The sequence below is a fragment of the Sminthopsis crassicaudata genome, chromosome 1 (genome assembly GCF_048593235.1).
Source record: "Sminthopsis crassicaudata isolate SCR6 chromosome 1, ASM4859323v1, whole genome shotgun sequence".
Lineage (NCBI taxonomy): Eukaryota > Metazoa > Chordata > Mammalia > Dasyuromorphia > Dasyuridae > Sminthopsis > Sminthopsis crassicaudata.
Window position 1 is genome coordinate 543,761,309 of NC_133617.1, and position 26,081 is coordinate 543,787,389.

Below are 26,081 nucleotides of genomic sequence, written 5' to 3' on the forward strand. Positions count from 1 at the left end.
TGCCTTTCTTAATGGAAGGTCTTACATCTCTTTGTTTTTTTAGCCAAAGATGAAAACACCAGTATTTCTAATAAACATGGGATGAAATATGTTTGTATATAAAGCATTCACAGCTTTCTATATAAGTATATAAATTCACAAAATTAATTATAAACAATTGGAAAGAAAATATCTTACCTGAACATCAAAAAAGTTGTGTCAGAAAGTTACAGAGTTAAAAAGAATGGCATATTGGTTTAGTAATTGTTGAAAGAACTGCCCAAAAGTTAATTCTGCCTTAATAGGTACCACAAAACTTTTGACTCGGTTTCATACTCATGTCTTAGGGGTGCACTGCAAATATATAAAGTTAACCCAACTATAATGCAAATTTAAACTGATGTTCTCCTGAAAATTTTTCAATTTAAAATATGCCAACACAAAAATATGAGCAATTGATGTAAAATATAACATTTTTCAGGCAGGCAATTTAAACAATTATCATTTTGTCTAGGCCAAAATTAATTATCTCTCCCAAGTAGAATTAAGTATAGCTTCCACATTAAACAGAGTCAGATTAAAAAACCTTATTAATCACTTGATTTACATTTGGTAGTATCAAGCTATACAACTGCACCAATAATATATTTCTTCATCTTCTGAATTCCTTTTTTAAAAATAGCATAATGTTTTTTTGTTTTTTTGGTTTTTGGGGGGTTTTTTGGAGAGAATTTTTCTTTTTTATAATTATAAAATTTTTTGGACAGTATATATGCATGAGTAATTTTTTTTTATAACATTATCCCTTGTATTCATTTTTCCAAATTATCCCCTCCCTCCCTCTACTCCCTCCCCTGGATGACAGGCAATCCCATACATTTTACATGTGTTAAAGTATAACCTAGATAACAATATATGTGTGTAAATCCAATTTTCTTGTTGCACGTTAAGTATTAGATTCCGAAGGTATAAGTAACCTGGGTAGATAGACAGTAGTACTAACAATTTACATTCACTTCTCAGTGTTCCTTCTCTGGGTGTAGTTATTTCTGTCCATCATTGATCAACTGGAAGTGAATTGGATCTTCTCTATGTTGAAGATATCCACTTCCATCAGAATACATCTTCATACAGCATTGAAGTGTATAGCAATCTTCTGGTTCTATTCATTTCACTCAGCATCACTTGATGTAAGTCTTTCCAAACCTCTCTGTATTCGTCCTGATGGTCATTTCTTACAGAGCAATAATATTCCATAACATTCATATACCATAATTTACCCAACCATTCTCCAATTGATGGACATCCATTCATTTTCGAGTTTCTAGCCACTACAAAAAGAGCTGCCACAAACATTTTGGCAAATACAGGTCCCTTTCCCCTCTTTAGTACTTCTTTGGGATATAAGCCCAGTAGTAGCACTGCTGGATCAAAGGGTATGCATAGTTTGATAACTTTCTGGGCATAATTCCAGATTGCTCTCCAGAATGGCTGAATTCTTTCACAACTCCACCAACAATACATCAGTGTCCCAGTTTTCCCACATCCCCTCCAACATTCATCATTTTCTTTTCCTGTCATCTTAGCCAATCTGACAGGTGCGTAGTGGTATCTTAGAGTTGTCTTAATTTGCATTTCTCTGATCAGTTGTGAAAATAGCATAATGTAATTTTAGACTTGATAAGTGTTGAATTTTTAATGAACTCTAAGGAAAAAGAGAGACTGAAAACTATAAACTTAACTCGGATTACATTGAACCAACAGAAAATAATGCTAATTTAAAGGAATTTTGAACCTTTGAGACAAACCATATTTGAAAAGACATCAAACAGAAGGCAATAGCTGCACACATTTATGCTTAATATCTTAAAATCAAAGTTGAATGAGAATATATATATATATAAAGCAATTAATACCTCAATATCAGTCTCTCTAACATCTACTTTAAGCAGGATAAAATGAATCGTAACAGATTTGGAAAGCATACTAACAAAAAAAATCATACTACATTAATGAAAAGTGATCTATTGCTCTTAAGGAAACTAGAAAGAATAACATTCTCTTCTCAGAAAGGAGGAAGAAAAATTTCTATTCTTAGAGCACATTCTTAATAGGTCAAAAATCTAGAAATACTTTGGAAAAAAGAAACATCACTTTACCAAGAAATAGTAAAGACTGATACATTTGATCAAATATGATTTACCTTCAGATGAAGTCTACAAGCTAAGAGCCAAGGGAAAAATTGCCAAAATGTCAGAAAACAACCAAGTCATGGAGATTTATATGTGGAAATGAAAAAGTTTATGATGGTAATGTAGGATCAGGCCTTTGCCACCAAAATGAAACAAAAGATTATTATTTTAAGTTAGCTGGGATTTAGTGATCAATAAAGACTTATACAAGGAAATGGTACAAACCATAAAAAAATTATTGTAGGCCACAAAGACCCTCAAATATCTAGCAAGAAAAGGACCTGAGACCTAGATGTTCTAACAAATGACAAGTCCATATGATATAAATACAGATTCTAAAATATCCTGGCAAATTCAGCAAAATAAATTGATAGCATTTTCACAGACTGAACTCACAATCTCCCAGATATAATTTTTATGCATACACATAGACTTGAAAATAATTTTAGTAGGTGAGGCCTTGCCAAAAATTCATAATTTCCAAGCTGCACATAAAAGAAAAGAGATCTGGGTTTCACAGGACCCAGCACCAGTTTTCAAGAGATGACCTATACACCTCAAAAGGTGTGCCTCCACTTATGTCTCTCTGCCTGCACTCCACCGTCAGTTAATATGCTCATTCCTTGTATTCTTATTACCATCTCAGAGATCATGGTCTTGCTATTGCCTATATAAAACATCATTTCCATCCCTAACTTCCTTTAATTGTAGCCACTTCAACCCTATCTCCTCTTGAACACTTTCTTTTTACCTTAATCTTTCATCTCTTCCTTCACTGAGCTCTGGCTCACTCCTGATGACACCTCACCATTCCATAATAATGACTATTACTAAAATGTACTGTTATGATCCATTTCATAGTTGCATAGATGTTACAATGTGTAGAGTGCTGGACCTGGAGAAGAAAACTCATCTTGCTGAGTTTAAATCTGGCCCCAGACACTTAGTAGCTGTGTGACCTTAGACAAGTCATGTAATCATGCTTGCCTCAATTTACATATCTGTAAAATGAAGTGATGAACTACAACTATTTTTTTTGCCAAGAATTTCCCAAATAAGAGTTATGAAAAGTTAGAAATAACTGAAAGAAAACCCATTTTACACTTATGATTCTGTTGTCATACTCTCACTCCCAAATTATTAGTAGTTGTGGGGGGAATGAGTGTATCCCTAACTCCTTTTTTACTTGCATGCACTCATTCTTCAATAAGCAAAATAAAAGTCATTTGAGATACACATCATCCAGATTTATCACCCAATCCAAATCCTTGTAGTTTTAAATCTCTGCATTATTGGCCTCTTAAGATACTTTCCTTCCTTTCTCCATGTAGTCAAATATTGATTCAGTCTTTCCTCCTCAACTTAAGATCTCATAGTAGAGGACTTCAACATATATCATTGTTTTTACAGATATCCTTACTTCTCAAGTCCTAACTCAATGCAGTTCCCTTGACCAACATTTTCACTTTATCTCAGCTATACCAGAGGTACTTAAAATCTTGATCTTGATATTAGTCATGAGTGTTTCACTTGGTATTTGTGAACTCAGAAATTCTATTATGTGATAAAAATCTTCTATTATTCTTTTTTCTTTCTCTTAAATGATCTCTAAGCTTTTCATCCACACCATGACCCTCAATGTAATGCTCTTCAGTTTGTTCCCAGAATATCACCTTGATGTGCACTCTTCCTCAACTTACTGAGCCAGTTCAACTCTATGCTCTCCTATATACTCAAATCACTTGTTTTCTTGTTTTGACATTGATCTTCTTCTAATCATCCTTCTCCTCTCCTCATTGTACCATTCTTTGTGCTAAAGGGAGGATGGTATGATAATCCTCCCTTTAATACTAAACTTCTTGAGAAAGCCATTACAATTGGTATCTTTCAATTCTAAACCCCCTACAATTTTATTTCTGGCACTATCATTCAATTATGTCCATTCTAAAATAACCAGTTAATTGCCAAATCTAATGACTTTTTCTTAATTCTTATCTTTCTTGTACCATTTGATATTATGATTTTTTTCTTCCTAAATACTCTTAAAGATGGTCATGAGCAAATCTTTCCTAATACTTACATTTATTTCTTTGGTATCTTTACCTACTTATCTACTACATTCTAGGGATTCTTCTTTTAAATTATACTATCTATTTTGTTTGGCAAAGTTATCATTTCTCGTAAGTCCAATTACATCTACATATCTGATCCCCAAATTTATATTTCCAGCTTTAATCTTTCTAAAGATCTAATTCTATCACATTGTCTCTTCTGTTCTTTCACAATGTCATCCACCCTCTACTCAGTTGTCAACATTTTTCTCTACCTTTCCTTTTAAAATTATGTATTTTCACTTCTAAGTGAAAATACTTTCTCCCTTATGTACCTTCCTCCCATCCAGTCATCAAAACAAAGCATAGCAAACACACACACACACACACACACACACACACACACACACACACACAGAGCCATGCTATACAAATTTCCTCATTAGCCATGTTTAAAAAAAAAGGTGGGGGGAAGAAAAAATATGTATTAGTTTTCTATCTGGAATTATGTGGTTTAGATTATTATGATTATTATGTGGTTTAGAATTGAAAATTGATTTCCTTCATAATGATGTTATAGCATAAATTGCTCTGGGTCTGTTCACGTCACTTTGCATGGGTATAAACAAGAATTTCTGTGTTTTTTTAAACCATCTCATTCATCATTTCCTACAACATAATATTATCCTTTAACATTCACATATCATAACTTGCTCAGCTGTTCCCCAAATTGATGGGCACCCCATCATTTCCAATTCTTTGCTACCACAAAAGCCAGTAAACAGTCTGAACTAATTTCTTTAAGTATTGATTGATTTGATCTCTTGGACTCTCGAAATTCTTCTCAATTCACTACAATTCAAAAGCATTAATTTTCTAGGACTTGGTTTTCTTTATAGTCTAATTCTCACAGCCATACTTTGCTATTGGAAAAAACATAGCTTTGTTAGAAAGGTGAATACATCTTAGTATGCCAGCCATTTGTCATAGATTTGCCATAGATTTTAATCCAAGGAATAAATTATATTTTTAATTTCATGGTTGCAGTTGCTGTCTGTTGTGATTGATCTTAGAGCTTAAGACTATAAAAGGTGGCACTACTTCAATTTCCTCTCCCTTGATAGGAACAGATCTTTGGTATTTTGATGTTTTAACTTAAAGTTTTAACTTTATTTTTATTTATTCTTCAGCATTTATAATCTTTTCTTTCACACTGATCAAGATATTTTCCAATTCCTTTGCTTTTCTGCCATCAGAGTGATATTATTTGTATAAGACTGTTTCTCCCAACAGTTTTAATTTCTAACTTTTGATTCATCCAGTCAAGCATTTTGTATAATGTACTGTGTATAGTCTTATCATAGTGATTATAGCTTTGTAGGATAGGTTAAAATCAATAGGCTCTATCTACTTTCCATTTTATTATTTGATTCTGTTGTTATTCATGATCTTTGTTTCTCTAGATGAATTTTTATATTTAAAAAATTTATATAGTAATTCTTTGATGTTTTTTTTTTTTGGTATGGCACTGAATACATAATTTGTTTTACACAGTATTATTGTTTTTGCTATACTGTATTAGCCTATCCATGAAATAATTCTCTACTTATTGAAATCTGCTTTTCTTCATATAAAGAGTATAATTTCATATAAAGAGTGTTCATATCATTCGTACATGGGTCTTGGCAATATTTTTTAAACTGGATTTTTTAATGTTTGTCTTAGTGGATTTTGTTAGTTAATATGCAGGAATTCTGAGGACTTATGGGGGTCTAAATCCTATTTGCTGAAGTACATTGTTTCTGTTTTTTTTTTAAGTGAAATCTGTAGGATTCTTTTAAGTAATTTTATCATTTATAAGAACTGATATTGTTTTCCCTTTACCTATACTAATTTCTTTACTTTCCTATTCTTACAGTTAACATTTCTAGTACAATATCAAATAGAAAAATAATAATAATAATGAACAACCTTGCTCTGTCTTTGATCCTATTGAAAAAACTTCTAGCTTATTATCATCATGAAGGATAGATAGCTCTTGCCTTTAGATAAATACTACTAAGCCACTTGAAGGAAAGTTACATTTGTTCTTCTGTTTTCATGTTTTTTAATAAGAGTGGATTTGTATTTTATAAAAATAAGGCCTTTATCAGAGAAACTTACTATTAAAATTATTTCCCAGATTTCTTATTTCCTTTTTATCTTGGTTGTATTTGTTCTGCTTGTACAAAAGCTATCTTAATTCAATATAAACTAAATTTTCTATTTTGCATTTCATAATGGTATATCTTGTTTGATCATGAATTCTTCCGCTCCCCATTGATCAAAAAAGTAGACTCTTCTAATTTGATTATGTTATCACACTTTGTCTAAATCATGCATCTCTTTGGTACACAGCATTAAATTTTGATTTATACCTAGTTTGTAGACTAATATTTTCCAGTTTTATTACCAGTTTTTTTTCAAATAGTGAGTTCTTATCCTTAAAAGTTTTGGATTTATCATTATTTGGAAAAAACTGTTGGGAAAACTGGAAATTAGTATGGCAGAAATTAGATATGGATCCACACTTAACACCATATACCAAGATAAGATCAAAATGGGTCCATGAATTAGGCATAAAGAATGAGATAATAAATAGATTAGAGAAACAGAGAATAGTCTACCTCTCAGACCTGTGGAGGAGGAAGGAATTTATGACCAGAGGAGAACTAGAGATCATTATTGATCACAAAATAGAAGATTTTGATTACATCAAACTAAAAAGTTTATGTACAAACAATACTAAATGCAAACAAGATTAGAAGGGAAATAACAAATTGGGAAAATATTTTTAAAGTTAAAGATTCTGACAAAGGTCTCATTTCCAAAATACATAGAGAACTGACCCTAATTTATAAGAAATCAAACCATTCTCCAATTGATAAATGGTAAAAGGATATGAACAGATAATTCTCAGATGATGAAATTGAAACTATATCCACTCATATGAAAGAGTGTTCCAAATCACTACTGATCAGAGAAATGCAAATTAAGACAACTCTGAGATACCACTACACAACTGTCAGATTGGCTAAGGTGACAGGAACAAATAATGATGAATGTTGGAGGGGATGTGGGAAAACTGGGACACTGATACATTGTTGGTGGAATTCTGAAAGAATCCAGCCATTCTGGAGAGCAATTTGGAACTATGCCCAAAAAGTTATCAAACTGTGCATACCCTTTGACCCAGCATTGCTGTTATTGGGCTTATATCCCAAAGAAATACTAAAGAGCAGAAAGGGACCTGTATGTGCCAAAATGTTTGTGGCAGCTCTTTTTGTTGTAGCTAGAAACTGGAAGATGAATGGATGTCCATCAATTGGAGAATGGTTGGGTAAATTATGGTATATGAAGGTTTTGGAATATTATTGCTCTGTAAGAAATGACCAGCAGGAGGAATACAGAGAGGCTTGGAGAGACTTGCATCAACTGATGCTGAGTGAAATGAATAGAACCAGAAGATCGCTGTACACTTCAATGCTGAATGAAGATGTATTCTGATGGAAGTGGATATCTTCAACATAAAGAAGATCCAACTCACTTCCAGTTGATCAATGATGGACAGAAATAACTACACCCAGAAAAGGAACACTGGGAAATGAATGTAAATTGTTAGCACTATTGTCTACCTACCCAGGTTACTTATATCTTCAGAATCTAATACATAATGTGCAACAAGAAAATTGTTTTTACACACATATATTGTATCTAGGTTATATTGTAACACATGTAAAATGTATAGGATTGCCTGTCATCGGGCGGAGGGAGTTGAAGGAGAGGGGGATAATTTGGAAAAAATGAATACAAGGTATAATGTCATAAAAAATTGCTCATGCATATATACTGTGGAAAAAAATTCTAAATAAAAAAAAAGTTTTGGATTTATCAAAAGCTAGGTTACTATGATCAGTCACTACTGTGCTTTACATACCAATTCAATTTCACTAAATCACACTATTTCTAAGCTAGCACCAGATAGTTTTGATAATTGGTACTTTATAAAGTTTGAGATCTAGTATTACTTGGCCACCTTCTTTTAGTACCATTACTAGGGCAATGAATAAGTAAATTAATTTAGGCATAAATGTTACGTTTATTATATTAGCTCTGCCTACCTCTGAGCAATCTTTTCCAGTTGTTTAAATCTCACTTTGTGTGACAAATATTTTGTAATTGTGTTCATATAGTTTCTGGGCAGGTAGGTAGACACCCAAATATTTTATTTTTTCTACATTTATTTTAAATAGAATTTCTCTGTCTCTTGCTGCTAGGCTTTGTTAGTCATATAAAGAAATGATGAGTATTTATATGTTTGTTTTATATCCTGCAACTTTATTAAAGTTATTAATAGTTTCAAGTAATTCTGTAGTTGATGCTCTAGGGTTCTATAACATTAGTATACATATCATCTGGAAAGAATGATAGTTTATTTCCTCATTGCCTTTTCTAATACCTTCAATTTCTTTTTCTTCTCTTATTTCTATACCTAATATTTGTAGCACTGTATTGAATAATAATGGTGATAATGGGTATCCTTGCTTCACTCTTGATTTTATTGGGAAGACTTTTAAATTATTCCCATTACAGAAAATGCTGATTGTTTTAGATAGATAGTATAGTAGTCATTTTTTTAATTATAGCTTTTTATTTACATGATATATGCATGGGTAGTTTTTCAGCATTGAAACTGCAAAATCTTTTGTTCAAATTTTTCCCCTCCCCCCCAGATGGCAGATTGACCAATGCATGTTAAATGTGTTAATATATGTTAAATACAATATATATATATATATATATATATATATATATATATATATATATATATATATATACATACATGTCCATATAGTTTTTTTCCTGTATAAAAAGAATCGGACTTCAAAATAGTGTACAATTAACCTGTGAAGAAAATCAAGAATGCAGGCAGACAAAAATAGAGGGATTGGGAATTCTATGTTCTATATTTCCCAGAGTTCTTTCACTGGGTGTAGCTGGTTCAATTCATTACTGCTATATTGAAACTGATTTGGTTCATCTCATTGTTGAAGAGGCCACGTCCATCAGAATTGATCATCATATAGTATTGTTGTTGAATGATCTCCTGGTCCTGCTATTTCACTCAACATCAGTTCATGTAAGTCTCTCCAGGCCTTTCCGAAATCATCCTGCTGGTCATTTCTTACAAAACAATAATATTCCATAACATTCATATACCACATTTTATTCAACCATTCTCCAACTGATGGGCTTCCACTCAGTTTCCAGTTTCTGGCCACTACAAAGAGGGCTTCCAAAAACATTCTTGCACATACAGGTCCCTTTACCTTCTTTAAGATCTCTTTTGGATATAAGTCCAATAGTAACACTGCTGGATCAAGGGGTATGCAGAGTTTGATAACGTTTTGAGCATAGTTCAAAATATCTCACCAGAATGGCTGGATGTATTTACAATTCCACCAACAATGTATCAATGTCCCAGTTTTCCCACATCCCCTCCAACATTCCTCATTATCTTTCCTTGTCATTCTAGCCAATCTGACAATCTGACAATCTTTTCATATGGCTAGAAATAGGATTTTTTTTCCTACGGAGTTCATTAATAGCTCATTCAATTTCTTTTCTAAGATGGAGTTATTTAGGGTTTCTATTTTCTGATCTGTTCATTTAGATAATTTACATTTTCATAAATACTCATCAATTTTACTCAAATTGTCAGAATTATTGGCATATAGTTAAGCAAAATAAGTTTTCCCCTAGGTACTAGTTTGACTGCATCCCACAAATTTTGGTATTTTATCTCATTGTTGCCATTTTCTTTAATGAAATTACTGTTTCTATGATTTGTTCTTTGAACCACTCAATTTTTTGGATTAGATTTACTTTCCAATTTGTTTTAAACATGTCTTTTCAGTGTCCTTTTTAAAATGTAATTTTAATAGTTGTCTTTTTGCCTTTGATTTTTAGAATGTCATATCCTATTGGTCTATTATTTCTGTAGATACCATGTGCTGTTGAGAAAAAGGCATATTCCTTTCTATTCTCATTCAGTTTTTCCCATAGTTCTATCATATCTAGCTTTTTAAATATTCTACTTACCTTATTAATGTTTATTTTCTGGTTGGATTTATCAAGTTCTGAGAGGGGACAGTTGAAGTCCCCCATTAGTATAGTTTTGTTGTCTATTTCTTCCTGTTTCTCGCTTAACTTTCCTTTAAGAATTTGTTTGACTGATTCTTGGGTTCTCTGTGAATCATTCATTTCTATTTGTTCCATCCTGACTTTTTAAGGAGTTATTTTCTTCTTTCACAGTTTTTAGTTCTTTTTGTAAATGCCCAATTTCGTTTTTAAATGAATTATTTTGCTCTATTGAATTTTTTTCCATTTCCCTAATTTTTTTTTTGAGAATTTTCTTTTTCCAATTCAGAAATTCTATTTTCTTGAGACTTTTTTATCTTTTCCAATTCAGAAATCCTACTTTCCTGTGTTTTTTTAACCTTTTCTAATTCATAAATTTTGTTTCCTGCATCTCCTGTGAATTCTTTATTTTTTCCAACTCCAATTTCAGGACGTTGTTATTCTCTATCATAGCTTCCCTTTCCTTTCCCCATTTTTCTTCAATCTCCCTCAATTTTTTAAGAGATTCTTCTAGGAGAGAGTTATGTGATGGGGGGCAGGGATCGTTCCCCTTTAGGTTGTTATCTGCTGACTCTCTGCTGTTAACTTCCTCGGGGTTGGATACCCGCTCTTTCTCTGGGTAGAAGGAATCTATGGTTTTTCTGGGCTTCTTACTCATACTTGAAAAATCTTTTGGGGTCTGTCCCTGGGGTAGGAAATTATTTATTTACTTCTTTACCAGCTTCCTCCCAGACTGGATGGATGCAGCGGCCCCTGCTCCTGAGCTAAGATAGAGCTCTGGGAGAGAGTTCCCCACCCCCTCCCTGGAAGTGCCTCAGAGGTGACTAGCACTACTGTGCTGAGGGCGCTGTGTTTTAGAGGCTTCCCTGAGATTTGAGACTGAACAGTAAAGGCAGCACAAAGCCCAGCCTATGTGTCCGGGTGGGGCGTGGATGTCTGCAGCAGGTGACGTGAAAAGCCCCTGCGCTCAAACTGGAAGTGTCTGCCAGAAACCGCGGTCCCTAGTTCAAAGGTTCCGCTTCTCTGGGACTTCCTGGAGCTGAGTTCCACTCCCTCTCCCTAAGCTAGGCAGTGTGTGTTGCCTTGGGCCGTATCCACCCACTTGTCAATCTCTTAATTATTCTCAGGTGGTAGCTGAGGCCACACCCCCTGGTGCCGAGTCTCTGCTGAGTCACCCCCAGGATCGGGGAAAATCTAATCTGAGTTTTAAAATATTTTGGCTTTCTCTTCTGAACTGCTAAATAATTAGCAGAGAAGAGCTAACAGCCTGTGCCAGATTCCTTTACCTCAGTGGCTTCTCTGATCCCAGAGCCCTTCCCAGCGCAATGGGTGCAGTGTGCCCCTACCCCACCGTCTGTGCTGGTCTCTCTTATTCCTCCCCTGAGAACTGACCTTTCCTGTTGAAACTCCAGATTCTCTTCAGCTGGTAAGTCGTGCTTCCAGTCCTTGTGGTATCTATCAGTCCTGAGCTAATTTTGAGACTTAATTTATCTAATTGGTTGTGAGGGAGTGAGGACGTTCACTGAGTCGTGTGTTTCTTCTCCGCCATCTTGGCTCCGCCCCCAAGAATTTGTTATACTACTTGGTTATGCATATATTTAGAATTGATATTGCTTTATTGTCTATGATACGTTTTAGCAAGGTATAGTTTCCTTCCTTTAATTAGGTCTATTTTTGCTTTTATTTTGTCTAAGGTCAGGAGAGCTACCCCTGCTTTTTCTTTTTCTTTCTTTCTTTTCTTTTCTTTTCTCTTTTTTTTTTCATTTCAGCTGAAACATAATAAATGTTGCTGCACTTCCTTACCTTATCCAATGTGTAGATCTCTGCTTTTAGTGTGTTTCTTGTAAAAACATCAATTGTAGGATTCTATTTTTTGATCCACTCTGCTATTTAATTCTGATAGAAGAATTAATTCCATGGACGTTCACAATTATAATTACTACCTTGTATTTCCCTCCATCTATCCTTCCTCCTGTTTTTTTTTTTTTTTTTCCTCTCTAATTTCAGCCTTTCCCTCCTTACCATTGTTTTGTTTTCGTCTACCACTTCTGATCTACCCTCCATTTTGTCAGGCCCATCATATCTCTTTATTTAATCTCCTCCCCTCCTATTTCCAATTTGGATAAGACAGATTTCCATATTCAGCTGATTGCCTTAATACAGATGAGAGTAAGGGTCAAATGATGCTCATCACCCACCCCCATCTTCTTCATACACGGAAATAAATCTTTTGTGCCTATTCTTGTGTGTGTACCTCTCTCTTTTGCACCCAAGGTACTTTTCTTTCTCATCTTTATTTTTTTATGTACCTTTTCTATATATTCATTTGAGCTATATAATTTGTGATACGATTTTTAAGTGTTAATAGTATCATCTTCCCATGTATATACTTTTAGTTCCACTGAATCCCTTATGTTTTATTTTCCTTTTTATCTGTTTATGCTTCTCTGGTGTCTTGATATTGTAGGTCAATACACCTGCAATTGTAGATCTTCTCCTATGAAAGTTTTTTGTATTATGATTAATTTTGCTGAGTAAATGCTTCTTCCTTATATAGTCCAAGCTTCTTTGACCTCCAGAATAGCATGTTCCATGACTTCCAGTTCTTTAAGGTTGCAAATGCCAGGTCCTATGGAGTTTTGTGATCCTGGCATTTTCTTTCCTGGATCTATTTTTCAGGCACTTGTTTTGCCCATGAGTATTTTATATTTTTCTTGCATTTTTATTGTATTATTTTATATTGTATTGATCCTTGATATCACATAGAATCATAAGCTTCCATTGCCCAGGTGTTGTTTTCCTCAATTAACTTTTGTTCTTTCTTTTCCATTTGGCAAATTGTATTCTTTAAGGATTTTTTTCCCTGGATTTAAAAAAAATCTCCTTTTCTATTTGACCAGTTCTACATTTTAAGCAGTTTTCCAAACTTCTTTTTCTTAGCATTCTCATTACTTTGACCATTTTTTCCTTCGACTTCTCTAATATAATTTTAAAGCTCTTTTTTGAGTCTCATGAACCCTTTCTGTGCTTGAAATAATTTCCTGTTTTTCTTTGGGGTTTCTCTTAGGTGTTTTGATATTATTGTCCTTTCCTAAGCTTTTGTCTCGGTCTTACTCATGAATGCAATATTTTTATATGGTTAGATTATTTTTTGTTTTTCAGTTTTTTAACCTTCTTTACTTTCTTTTAAACCAGTTGTTGCAGTCATTTGTTATTTACCTGTTATTACCAGAACACCCTAATGTCTGGAGCTGAGCTAAGGGATTGTGCTATGTAGTGCTGTCATCTGGCATGGCTGAAGTCTGCCAGCTCCCTGGCTATACTCAAGCACATATGGAGTCTTATTGCTGGTGTTCCCCTGCCCTGTCATCCTGGGACTCAGGATGTCCTGGTTTACTAAAATAGGACTTAGTTTCCTCTCTGACATGATCCCTCCCTCCCCACCCAGGAAAGACTGAGACAGACAGACAGACAGACAGACAGAGAACCCCTCCTTGCCGGTTCCACCACTCCAGGACCTGTTTGGGAGTATTATTTTGTGGTTGTCAGGAGATTAACATGGGGAACACTATAACAGTAATTCACTACTTTTCAATCTAGCTCCCAAAAGTGCTTTGTCCACTCCATCCTATCTTTAAAGGTGTTTTTTTTTTCTTCTGATTAATTTTTCCTTTGATCTCTCCTCCTTTTCTCTGTCTTCCCTTAATTCCTTTCCCTCCTATTTCCCAAATTGAGTAAAGTTCTAGACTAAGCTATGTATCTTTCTTTCAATCAGTTCAGATAAAAGGTACAAGAAGTGTCTCCCACTCCTTGCACCCATTGACCCTTCTTTGTCTAAATTTCTCTTTAAAAACTTCATTTAATACAAATTAATTTCTTCCATTTTCCCTTTCTTTCCCTCTTCTCCCTTGTGTTCCTCTTCCTTTCCATTCATCAAGTAACTTCAGTAACTTCCTGGCCTTTTGTCTAATTGAACTCTCTCTGACCCTTAAAAATGACTGTTTTGAATTTTAAGGAACTATATTTCTCCCCATTTAAGAAGGTAACTAGTTTAACTTAGTTTTATATGACTACTTGTTCATATTCATCTTTTTATGATTCTCTTGACTACTTAAAGGTTTAATGTATAAAGGTTGAATTTGCTACTTAGATCTAGTCTTTTTCTTAGAAATGTTTAGAATTCCTCTTTATTTCATTAAAGGTCTATTTCCCACCCTATAGGATTATATTCAGTTTTGTTGAGTATATAATTCTTGGTTATTTTTTCCTGGACCTGGCAACTCTGGATTTTGCTATTATTCTTGGTAGTAATTATTGAAATTTTCTTTCCATATGTAATCCACAAATAGTTTAAAGCTATTAAAATCATTTAAAGCTATCTGAGTAATTTTAAAATAATTTCTCATATTACATTTAGACTTTTAGTAGTTATTCATCCAGTGATTATAAAGTACCCCTTGATCAGTTTTTCAGATCACTTGGTTTTTGTGTGATATATTTCAAATTTTCTTGATTTTTTGAATTTTTGACATTTTTGGCTTTGCTTTATTATTTCTTGATATGTCATGAAGTCATTAGGTTCTATTTAGCCATTAAAATTTTCAAGGATTTTTTTTTCCATTTTAATTAACTTTTATTTGTGAATTCCCATTTTTAAGTTATGGTTATCTTTTCTATAAAATATTTTGCTCACAGATTCAAGTTAATTCTATTTCATGGTTAAATTGTGATGTATATATCTTAACTCCCAAAGTGAATTATGACTTGTTGTGATCATTTCATTCAAAAAAATATTGAGAAAATATATGAGTACAAAAATATTCTGTTGACTATTCATAATTCTTACAACAAGGAAACATAATGGCCAAGATAGTAGAAAGTAGACAGGACACTGTCTGAGCTCTTTCTGGCTTCCTTCAGAATCAACACTAGATCAGGTCTCTGAACATATTTAGGAGTGACAAACACAAATATTTGGAGGATAATAATTTTCCAGCTTAAGGTATCTTAAGGACTTCAGGAAAGAAAGTCTCAATTGGGTAGAGGGAGACCCATCATGGAGAATCTAGTGGAATCCACTAGCCCAAAACAGCAGCATAGATTAATCTGACCTGGTTCAGAAGCTCAAATCAGTAGAACAGCTAAGAGACTTCCAACACAAATGGATAAGGCAAATTGTGAGGCCCTGAACCCCAGCATAGCAGGCAGGACTTGACCAGGCAGTACAGTGGGGAAGCATGTAGGGAACCCCAGAGTATTCAGTGAGAAGTCATTCAGAGGAAATTCAGGACAATGCCCTAAGACCAGACCTCAACCTTTAAAAATGAGCAAAAAAAAAAAAAAAAAAAGCAAAAAGAGCTCTGATTCTAGAGAATTACTATAGAGCCAGGGAAGACCAAAACAAATCCAGAAGAGGACAGCAAAGGAAGAATGCTTGCAGATGAAGCCTCAACGTGGGATATGAACTGTCTGCAGTTCTAAAGGCTATCTGGGAAGAGTTCAAAAAGGATATAAAAAGGAAGATAGAAGAAAATGAGGGAAAGAAATGAGAGCATTGCACAAAAGTTAATGAAGTTTTTCTTTTTTTTTTTGGGGGGGGGAACCAACATCTTTGAAAAAGAGCACAGAAATTGACTGAAGAAAACTCATTAAAAATAGAATTGATGAATTGGTTAAAAAAAAGTCCACTGAACAAAACAACTCCTTTATAAGTACAATTAGTCAAATGCAGAAGAAAATTTTTAAAAACGTTAACCAAAGAAAATAATTCACCAAAAATTAGAATTAAGACAAATGAAAGTGAATGACTCAATGAGAAACCAATAATCAAAAATGTTTTAAACAAAAATTTTAAATGTCATGAAAAACAACTGACCTGTAAAATAGATAGGGGAGAGACAATCTAAAAATTATTGGACTTCCTAAATGCTATCAAGGAAAACTATCCTGATATCCTAGAGTCAGAGGATAGAATAGCCACTGAAAGAATCCACCAATCACCTGCTGAAAGGGTCTTTAAAAACAAACAAAAAAAAACCCCTCCAATATTGTAGTGAAATTACAAAAATATCAGATCAAAGAGAAAATAATGCAAGCAGCCAGAAATAAGAAAATTCAAATATTGAAGAATTACAATTAGGATTACCCAAGACCTAGCAGCTTTTTATATTAAAGGATTGGAGTATCTAGAATGATTTTCTGGAAGGGAAAGGAGCTTGGACTGCAACCAAAAATCAGCAAAAGTAAGCAGTGTCTTTCAGGGGAAAAGAAATCCAATGAAGTAAGGGATTTTCAGTCATTTCTGATGAAAAAACTAGAGCTGAACAGAAATGTTGATGTTCAAATGCAAGACTCAGGAGAACATAAAAAGGTAAAAGAAAAATATTTTTAAAGCTAAAAATATTTGTATTTCTATATGGGAACATATGTGTAACTGTTGAACTGTATCTTTTTCAGGATAGTTAGAAGGGGTTTATTTAAAAGGTGTAGTTATGGTAAATTTAGTTATGTCAACTTTAATGTGATGATATAAAGAAATTAGGTGTGGGAAAGGGATTATTCTAAGAGAAGAGGAAAGGGGAAGTAAAACAGGGTATATTATACCACATAAAGAAGCACAAAAAATCATTTTAAGTTAAGAGAAAGAAGGGAGGGGATGAGTACTATTTGAACAGATTTGGCTCCAAAAGGGAATAACATGTACTTAGTTTGGTATAGAAATTTGTCTTACTCCTCAAAATCAAATGCAGAAAGGCAGAAATAGTAAATGCATTGTTTTAGATCATGATGCGATAAAAATTACATTCAAAAGAAAATTACATTCATTAGAAGGCCAGGGGAAAATAAACCAAAAAGTAATTGGAAGCTAAATAATCTCATCCTAAAGAATGAATTTTAAACAGCAAATCATAGACATAATAATTTCATCCAAGAGAATGACAATAATGAGACAACACACCAAAATTTGTGTGATGCTGCAGCCAAAGCAGTAATAAGGGAAAATTTTATATCTGTAGTTGCTCTTGCATAAAATAAAGAGAAGATCAATGAATTGGGCTTACAACTAAAAGATCTAGAAAAAGAAAAAATTAACCCCCCATGTAATACTAAACTTGAAATTTTAAAAATAAGAGATTAATAAAATTGAAAGTAAATATATATTAAATTAATAAAAACCAATAAAATATAAAGTGTTAATTTGATTAGAAAAAGAAAAGAGGAAAATCAAATTGTTAAGTCTCAAAATTAAAGGGAGAACTTTCCACCAATGAAGAGGAAATTAGAGCAATAATTAGAACTTATTTTGCCCAACTTTATGCCAACAAATTTGATAACCTAAATGAAATGGGGGAATACCTACAAAAATATAGATTGCCCAGATTAACAGAAGAGGAAATTACTTATATAGACCTATTTTAGAAAAAGAACTTCAATAATATATAAACTAGTTGAAAAATAGGAAAAGGACTACTACCAAATTCCTTTTATGACACAGACCTGGTACTGATATCTAAACCAGGTGGATGAAAAAGAAAATAAATTACAGACCAATATCTCTAATGAATATTGATGCAAAAATCTTAAATAAAATATTAGCAAAGAGATTATGGAAAGTTATCCACAGGATAATACATTATGAACAAGTAGAATTTATGCCAGGAATGCAGGGGTGGTTCAATATTAGGAAAACTATTAGCATAATTGACCATATCGGTAACCAAACTAACAAAATCATGTGATTATCTCAATAGTTGCAGAAAAAATGTATTTGACAAAATCCAACACCCATTCCTATTTTTAAAAAATAGAGAATACAGGAATAAATGAACTTTTCTTTAAAATACTCAGTAGTATCTATTTAAAACCATTTGTAATGCAAGCATGTGTAATGGAATAAACTAGAACCATTCCCAATACAACAATCAGGGGTGAAACAAGGTTGTTCACTATCACTATTACTATTCAAAACTGTATTAGAAATTCAGCAATAAGAGAAGAAAAAGAGATTAAAGGAATTAGAGTAGATAATGAGGAAACCAAATTATCACTCTTTGCAGATGATATGATGGTATACTTAGAGAATCCCAGAGAATCAACTAAAAAGCTATTAGAAAATTTGTTTTACCCTATAAGATAGTAGGAGAGGAAAGAGATAGGAAAAGGGGAAATCAATGGAAAAGAGAGCAGAAACTAAAGAAAGGGTGAGTTGAAAAGGGGGACAGATTGAGCAAAGTTATGGTTATAAGCTATAGGCTGGTGAGGATGGAAAAAGTGAGAGAAAAACATAACTTAGATAAAATAGGATTGTGGGAAATAGAGAATTAGTTAAATATGATATTCATTCCTAAGATTGGCCCATCTTCATAAGTTTGCTGTAAAATACCCTTGATAATAATGATTAATGTATAAATTGTTACAATATTTGTGATAGATTTTATATGAAAACTCATGATATCAGCCTATATTTTTCTGATTTACCAGGTTTAAGAATTATGACTCTTAATTTGTTTCATAAAATACTTTTGGTAGGGTTCTTTGTCATCTTTGAGAATAATACATGAAATATAGGTACTATTCTTTAAAAATCTGAAAGAATTCTTCTATGAATCAATCTGATCAATTTTTTTTCTTTTGTTGGGCTTTATTTTGGGGGCAAGGAGCAGAGTGTAGTCTTTTTAGAGCAAAATCTATTTCTTTTACTTAGATTAGGTTATTTAAGATCTATCTGATCTGTTAATAGTTCTATTTCTTTGATGTTCTCAGTTTTGTTTCCAAACAAATGAGAATAAAGATTATTCTCTTAATTTCTTATGGTTTGACTTGGATTTCACTCTGCTCATTTACTATTTTATTGATTTTCTGGTTTCTTTTTAAGCAGATTAGCTAAAGGTTTAACAATTTTGTTATACCCTTCAAAGATCCAGCTTCTGTGTTTATTTTTATTTGTTTTTAGCATTTTCTCTTATTCTACTATCTTCACTCAAGTTGTTTAGAAGAAAGTAGATATGATCATGACAAACCAATCCCCTGGTCAATGAGCTTTGATGGCCCCCCCCAATTACTTCCAAGATTGAATGAATATAAACTGTCTTTGGCCATCAACTCTTCATTAATTGTTTTTTTTTCTTACCTTCCAGTCTATTCATACTTTACTCTTTTCTGTGACCTCTTCATGTGGACTACACTGGCCTTCTTGGCAGTTCCTCAAAAATGACAGCTTCATATCCTTTTTTCATCTCCACTCTTATTTGGCTGCCTACAAATTCTAATACTAATGGTTACTGATTCTTTTTGGATAGTTCACAATTGTTCCACTTATATATTAAAATATCAGTTGAGCTGTTAATAATAAAATATTAAATTATTAATAAAATTATTAAAATAATAAATATACAGTAAAGGTAAAATATTATTTTCTACAATTTGATAGCTTTATGGCTTTGTCCCTCAAACATAATTCATCAATTCTTCCTATAACAGTCAACATATCACATTGAAAGATTTGATTTATACTATGGTGATAACTATTCATTATAGAAATTCATTTATGTTACTAAAGTATGAATTCCTAAAACAAGCTAGAAATAAATGTACTCTTATGATGTGACATTTTAAAGCACTTGCATTGGAAGATGATTCTCTAGCTTTAGAGCATATAGTTTTAAAATATTTCTATTTTAGGAAAATAAGTTTATAATGTAGTATCACATACTTTATTGCTTTCAGTCAATCCAAAAACATTTTTCCCCAAACTGTTATTGAATAGTAAATAAAAAGTGAGAACATTAGTTTTAATGAAGAAAACTATTTGTTTCTTTTCAAAAGATCCTCTGGGAGAAAGCTGGGAAGAAAATCTAGGCAGATGTTAATCAGACTATGTGTTTAAAAATATCATTTACATGATCATTTTTGCCAACAGTCATTGTGTCTCGGGAATGGGATTTAACAAAGGCCAATATCTAGAAGTGGATACAGAGGCAGATGAAGAAAATACTTTGTCTCCTGAAGGAAGCAAAACAAATGGCTACTCCAAGAAAGAAAGCAGACAAAATGGAAATATTAACAAAGTTGAACCAATTGTGGTAAGTAAATTTACTACTTAGAATTTCACTTTAGTTAGTCTTAAGATTTCATTTATTTGAGAAAATGACATTAATATATATGTATTTTATCATCTAAAGTAGAGTTCAATATACTTAAATTGTCATAGTCGATGCATTGGAAAGTAAATTACAGTGCTAAATAAAAGTCCAAGAGCTAATAGGAAAAAAACATACAAGTGATTATTTTAATATAATCTACTGGAGGATTTAAATATTAATAATGGTGTTAAAAGGAGGAGTTTTCTGGATTTCTTTCTAAATTAACAACACTGCTTTTATTGACTGAAGTTGGACCGATTAATTAAATGCTAGAACTCTTTTTTGAGGGGGACCCAAACCTGTGATTTCATCAGTTTGGAGAAAATTCCAAATCTAATTGACAACTTTAACTTGTAGAGTTCACTTTATATAACTATTCACTTGGAAAAAGTGAAGTTTAAATCGCACATATCCTCTTCCATCAAGGATTTTTGTATTAAGCATTACATTATAAAATTAGAAGAAATTTTGGATTGGGAGATTCAAGTTGCTGAGCTCACCTTCTTGTCTGGTTCATAGTATTACATAGTGTCTCTTGGGAAAAAAGTAGAATTGACAGTTCATAAACGGGATGTAAAGAAGTCATTTGGATTTCACTATTCATAAAAGTATAGCACACAGTGATTCATCCAGATATTTTTGACCATACAATACATCTCAATACATCTGAAAACACTATTAGTAGTAATTGAATGAAAGAATGAATGAAAAGCCAATTAATAAGCATTTACTATGTATCAAGCACTGTATGAGATAGAAAAGATGAAATAGTCCCTTCTTCCAAATCCAGTATAAAGTAGAATTCCCAGCACAGTACAAAAGAGTTTTAAAGAACAAAGTGAAGGATTTCATTGAATAATCAATTCCAAAAGATTGTTCACTAAATCAAGAAGAGTCACCCACTTAGGAAACCTTAAAGGGAGTGAATTAAACCACTAGATCTTTCTCTCTAACTTTCACTTAAATGGATCAGTATTATTCTACCAGGGATATTTTAAACAATTTTGTCAGAACAAAGAGGGAGATAGGGTCAGTTAGGTGGCACAGTGGATAGAGTACCAGTCTTGAAATCAGAAGAAGCTGAGTTCAAATTTGGCCTAAGACACTTAACACTTCTTGGCTGTGTGACCCTGAGCCAAGTCACTTAACCCCAATTGCCTCAGGAAAAAAAAAAAAAAAAAAAGGGAGATCTATCTTCATTTGAAACAAATGCCTATACAATTTCTCTCACATCTCTAATTACAAATCCCTTTATTATTAAAAAAAACTTTGCAATTGATTTGATATTTTTCTGTAGCAATAATAATAACAAACACTTCTGGCACCACGGATATGGAACGCTCATTTTTGCTTCTTATTTAAGAGATTCCTCTCAATATTGAAAACAAGGACATCGATGGAATTCAGCTTTAGAGAGGCCTGGTGCCTGAAAAAAGAGGCAGGGCTTTTCCCCCCTGTAATCTCTAGCTGGGAGCTCTTTAGAAGAATCACTTCAAAAACTTAGATTTGGCTGATATATTGAGCTGCTTCAAAAGTATAAAGATATTTTACGTACTTCCTTTTGAGCAAAACATGTGTTTCCTATACATTTCCTAAGTATGTTTTAAATTTTTCCTTAAGTAAACAGCAGCAGTAACTTTTAACTATTAAATTGATATTGCTTTATTGGAATTTTATGGTGGTTCTACAGTCTCTGTACCACTATCTGAACAAGTTCCACAAGATACATATTCTCAGACAAGCCAGGTAAAGACCTGGGGCTTTTCCTTCTATCTATGGTCATCTTCTCTGAGAAGTATAGTTAGAGAACCACTACTCTCATTTCCAGTAAGCTATGCCTGAAGGACACAAGAACTCCTGATCCCTCAAACCCAGAAGACTGCCTCCAAACTTCTCTTAGGATCTCCTTTCAGTGACCTATGCAAAACACATCAGAAGAAGCAACTAATCTAATCTCAGGCTCACCTTATATATCATGTGTTGACTATCTTCTAAGAGTAGTTGTCCCTTCAAGACTGGAGCATACACTCAAAACTTTCATAGATCTACATAAAAAATTCTTCCAGCCCTTTCAAAAACCAAAGAGAAAGCCAGGTTTAATTGGTAGTCATTCCCTTTAAGATCAACTAAATATTCAGTTTGTCCTTTTTTTAGGACAAATACTCTGAAGCAGAATTTTCTTTTTGTTATGTCCACCAAGAGACTAACCAAGGTTTGTTGTTTTATCCTAAAAAAAAAATTTAAACAAACAAACAAACAAAACAAAACAAAACAAAACAACCCCCCCCCCAAAAAAAAAAAAAAAAAAAACCTGTATCTTTCAGCCCTGAGCCAGCATACCTGGCTCACTTGAAAAGAATGAGAATATCACCGGAAGAAGCCCAGTTCTAAGCATTCTTCATTGAGAATAGTCTATATTCAGGACTAAAGGGAAGCAAAAACTGTAGTTCCCCTGATTACATTCATTGCCCCTGAATGAAAAAGTTCAAGCTGGATTTTCACCTCTCCAGTTAAAGAGATTGTTTTACATAATAAAAAGAGTGTAATAGAAGTAGTAAGAATTTTAGAAGGGTGGAAGTGCCTTAGTAAGAAGGAATATTACATTAATTTTAGACAAGAAACATCACAGGTTTTAGGAATAAAAAAATTCTGAAAAACAATGATATTGCAATATTTTTCCTCTTAAACTCAAAATACTTTTAAAAGACCCATTCATAACATATCATTGCCTATTTTGCAGTATAGATTTTTCAGACCTTTCATTATTGTTCCTGAACTTATGTATCTGCATGATGATACAGATTTTTTTTAACCAATAAATGTTCTGGAGTTCTGGAAAATATTAATAATTTGTCTTCATTTGATGTGTCATTTATTATCCTCCATACATCAAGTCCTCTAAATAATCCTAAGAATAAGAATTATAATTTAGACTATCCATCATCAGAAGATCTGGTCTTCAGCAAAGGGACATTTATATATATATATATATTTTCATTGCAAGATTGTATTATAACCTATAATTACCTATTAAAGTCAGAATAGTTTTATGAAATTTCAGAGAATTAACAGTTCTCCCAACTGATATTGATTTCTTCAGAATAAATTCAGAAACTAGGAGTAAAGAGGTTTGATTAATTAAATTGAAATTTCAATTAGTCTTTATTTCTCTTGCTTTGTACAATTGCTTTGTAGCCCTTATTTCTGAAGATTATCTCCTCTTTTTTTCAGGTTGAAAAGATGGATATAGAAAGTATAGATATGGACACCCCAATAAAAATGAAATTCAACCTTTCCAGCCTTGGCAATAAGTTGCATATTCTAGAAGGTATGCCTGCCATTGAATCACTCAACAATCACATTCAATACATCATCTCCCAGGGGAATGACAACAGCATCTTCCGAATTGACCAACAGGATGAGTTAACCTACTTGCATATGGCCAAGAAAAAATCTGTGCCTGGAACTTACACACTGGAAATCACTAGCATTCCTCTGTATAAGAAGAAAGAAATGAAGAAATTGGAAGACAGTAATGAGGATGACTACCTCCTAGGGGAGCTTGGTGAAGCTCTCAAAATGAAGCTGCATATTCAGCTCTACTAAGGCCTTTATAGACTTGATTCAGTATTCAAATCACTTTATAATCACTAAATAGTTTATGTATTTAATCCCCTTGAGCATATCTACTCTCCACAAGCTATATAAGGTGTCAGTGACTTTTTTTTTAAGAGGAAAAAAATAGACCTTTAGTTTTTCTTCCCTCCTTCCCCACTTGCCCCTTCCCCCAAATGTACTTTAAACTCTGCTGTGGCCAAAGATTTGGGTACAAAGGAACTGTGGTTACTGTGTTTTTATATAATTTCACTCTAAAATATATTTTAAAAAAACATCCTAAATATTCAAGACATAGCATATGTCACTAAATGCATAAAAATAATGTGAGCTTTTTTTTTCTTGTTTGCAGTCTGTAACAAGTTAGGTATTTTGCTATAGTTCCTAATTTTAAAAGTATAGATATTTATTTTAGTGCAGTAATATATGGAGAAATTAACAGACTAAGCAAAAAAGGGAAACTCATTTGTTTTTCTTTAAATTTACAAATTTGAACTATTTATTTTTAAAGGTGATTAAAAAAAAAGATCCAATAGATTCAAGAGATGTTTCCTTTTCCCCCTAGTCATCCAGCCTGTCTTAAAGAGAACCTTGCAGAGCTGAATGAAAATTACAATTTTTAGATATGAGAATTACATAAGACTCTGTAAAGGAGCATCTAAGTTAGAACAGCTCACTGTGTATGTGTTCTATATCATCAGACACATTAATGGAAGATGAAGCACAACCCCTGTAGCAAAATACCTTGACTACTTGTAATACCATTAGCATTGCAGACCAAATTGTACTGTTTCCTTCTCATAACCTCAAGGAAATACATATGCTACCCACAACACCTCATTCTTTAAAAGGGTGCTCTACATATTTGTGTTACTTTAGGCAGCTGAAATGTCGTTCCTTTGAAAGGAACTCCTGAAGTTTCCCAGGGTTTGGTGCTGGCTTAGATTAATGGTGCATTTACTATGATCAAGCTATTTCAGGATTGCCATATGTGCAAACTAATCATGCAGTGCAGCCAAGGAAATACGTGTTTTTTTGTGTTTTTTTTTTTTGAATTTTTTTTTTTTAGAACATTCATTATAGTTATATGCCGTATGCTTCATTTTGTCATAGTCTATTGTGTATGAAAATGTTTGTACAATTACTTGATGTTTAGTTTGCTTTAGTATTTTTTTAAAAGCTATGTTATTATGTGCTCATAAGGCTTATGTCCCAACAGTGCTTTTATGACAGTTATCTATAAGGATACAAACACATAACCAAACTTCAGCCAAAAGCACATGTATACTCCAGGTTTGTTTCTATCTTGTACCTATGCTGACAAAATTAGTAACCAGTTATATCTAGTGTTTTAATTTTGTGTTTTGTTTTGTGGGGAAAGAAATATAAATTTGTAATCAAGTGTTTGTGAGGAAAGATTTTTGGTTTTTGCTTTTGTTTGTTTTTATAGATCTGTATCAAATATGAAAACACTTTTCTTGCATTAAAAGCTTATTTTGGGGTAGATTTTCTGGAATTACCTGTATTTTAAGAGCGTGGAATTCTTGCTCTATAGAGATATTCTCACAAGGGACATCTGACATTTATAAAACATAATCATCAATTAAACATTTCTCATCAAGATGCAACTTTCAATCAGGAAGCAGTCATGATATATAATAGATAAGAGTGTTGGGCTTCAAGTTTGAAAGATCTGGGCTCAAATCCTCCCTCTTGACACAATAGTAGCTATGTGTTTTCAGTGTTCTCAAGCAACTCTCAAAGGAAATGTCCTTAACAGAAAATCTTTTTTGCCAATGAAAGCATAAGTTAAATCCATTAAAATTTTTTTTCATCAGCCTCATATTTGCTTAAATAAGTATTTTGCAAGAATTTTATTAGATTAGACTAAAGCACTAGTGTATGAATTTTAATACTCATCA

General features: G+C 32.9%; 1 protein-coding gene across 1 annotated transcript in view; it reads left to right on the forward strand.

Annotated features, from left to right (window-relative positions):
* Nucleotides 1–25,665, forward strand: part of LOC141550862 (fibrillin-2-like) — a 120,424-nt gene extending 94,759 nt beyond the window's left edge. The window contains 2 exon segments of the mRNA XM_074281944.1: nucleotides 20,322–20,484; nucleotides 23,776–25,665. Of these exon segments, the coding sequence (XP_074138045.1) occupies nucleotides 20,322–20,484; nucleotides 23,776–24,150 (538 nt within the window). The 3' untranslated portion in view covers nucleotides 24,151–25,665.
* Nucleotides 25,666–26,081: the final 416 nt, after the last annotated feature.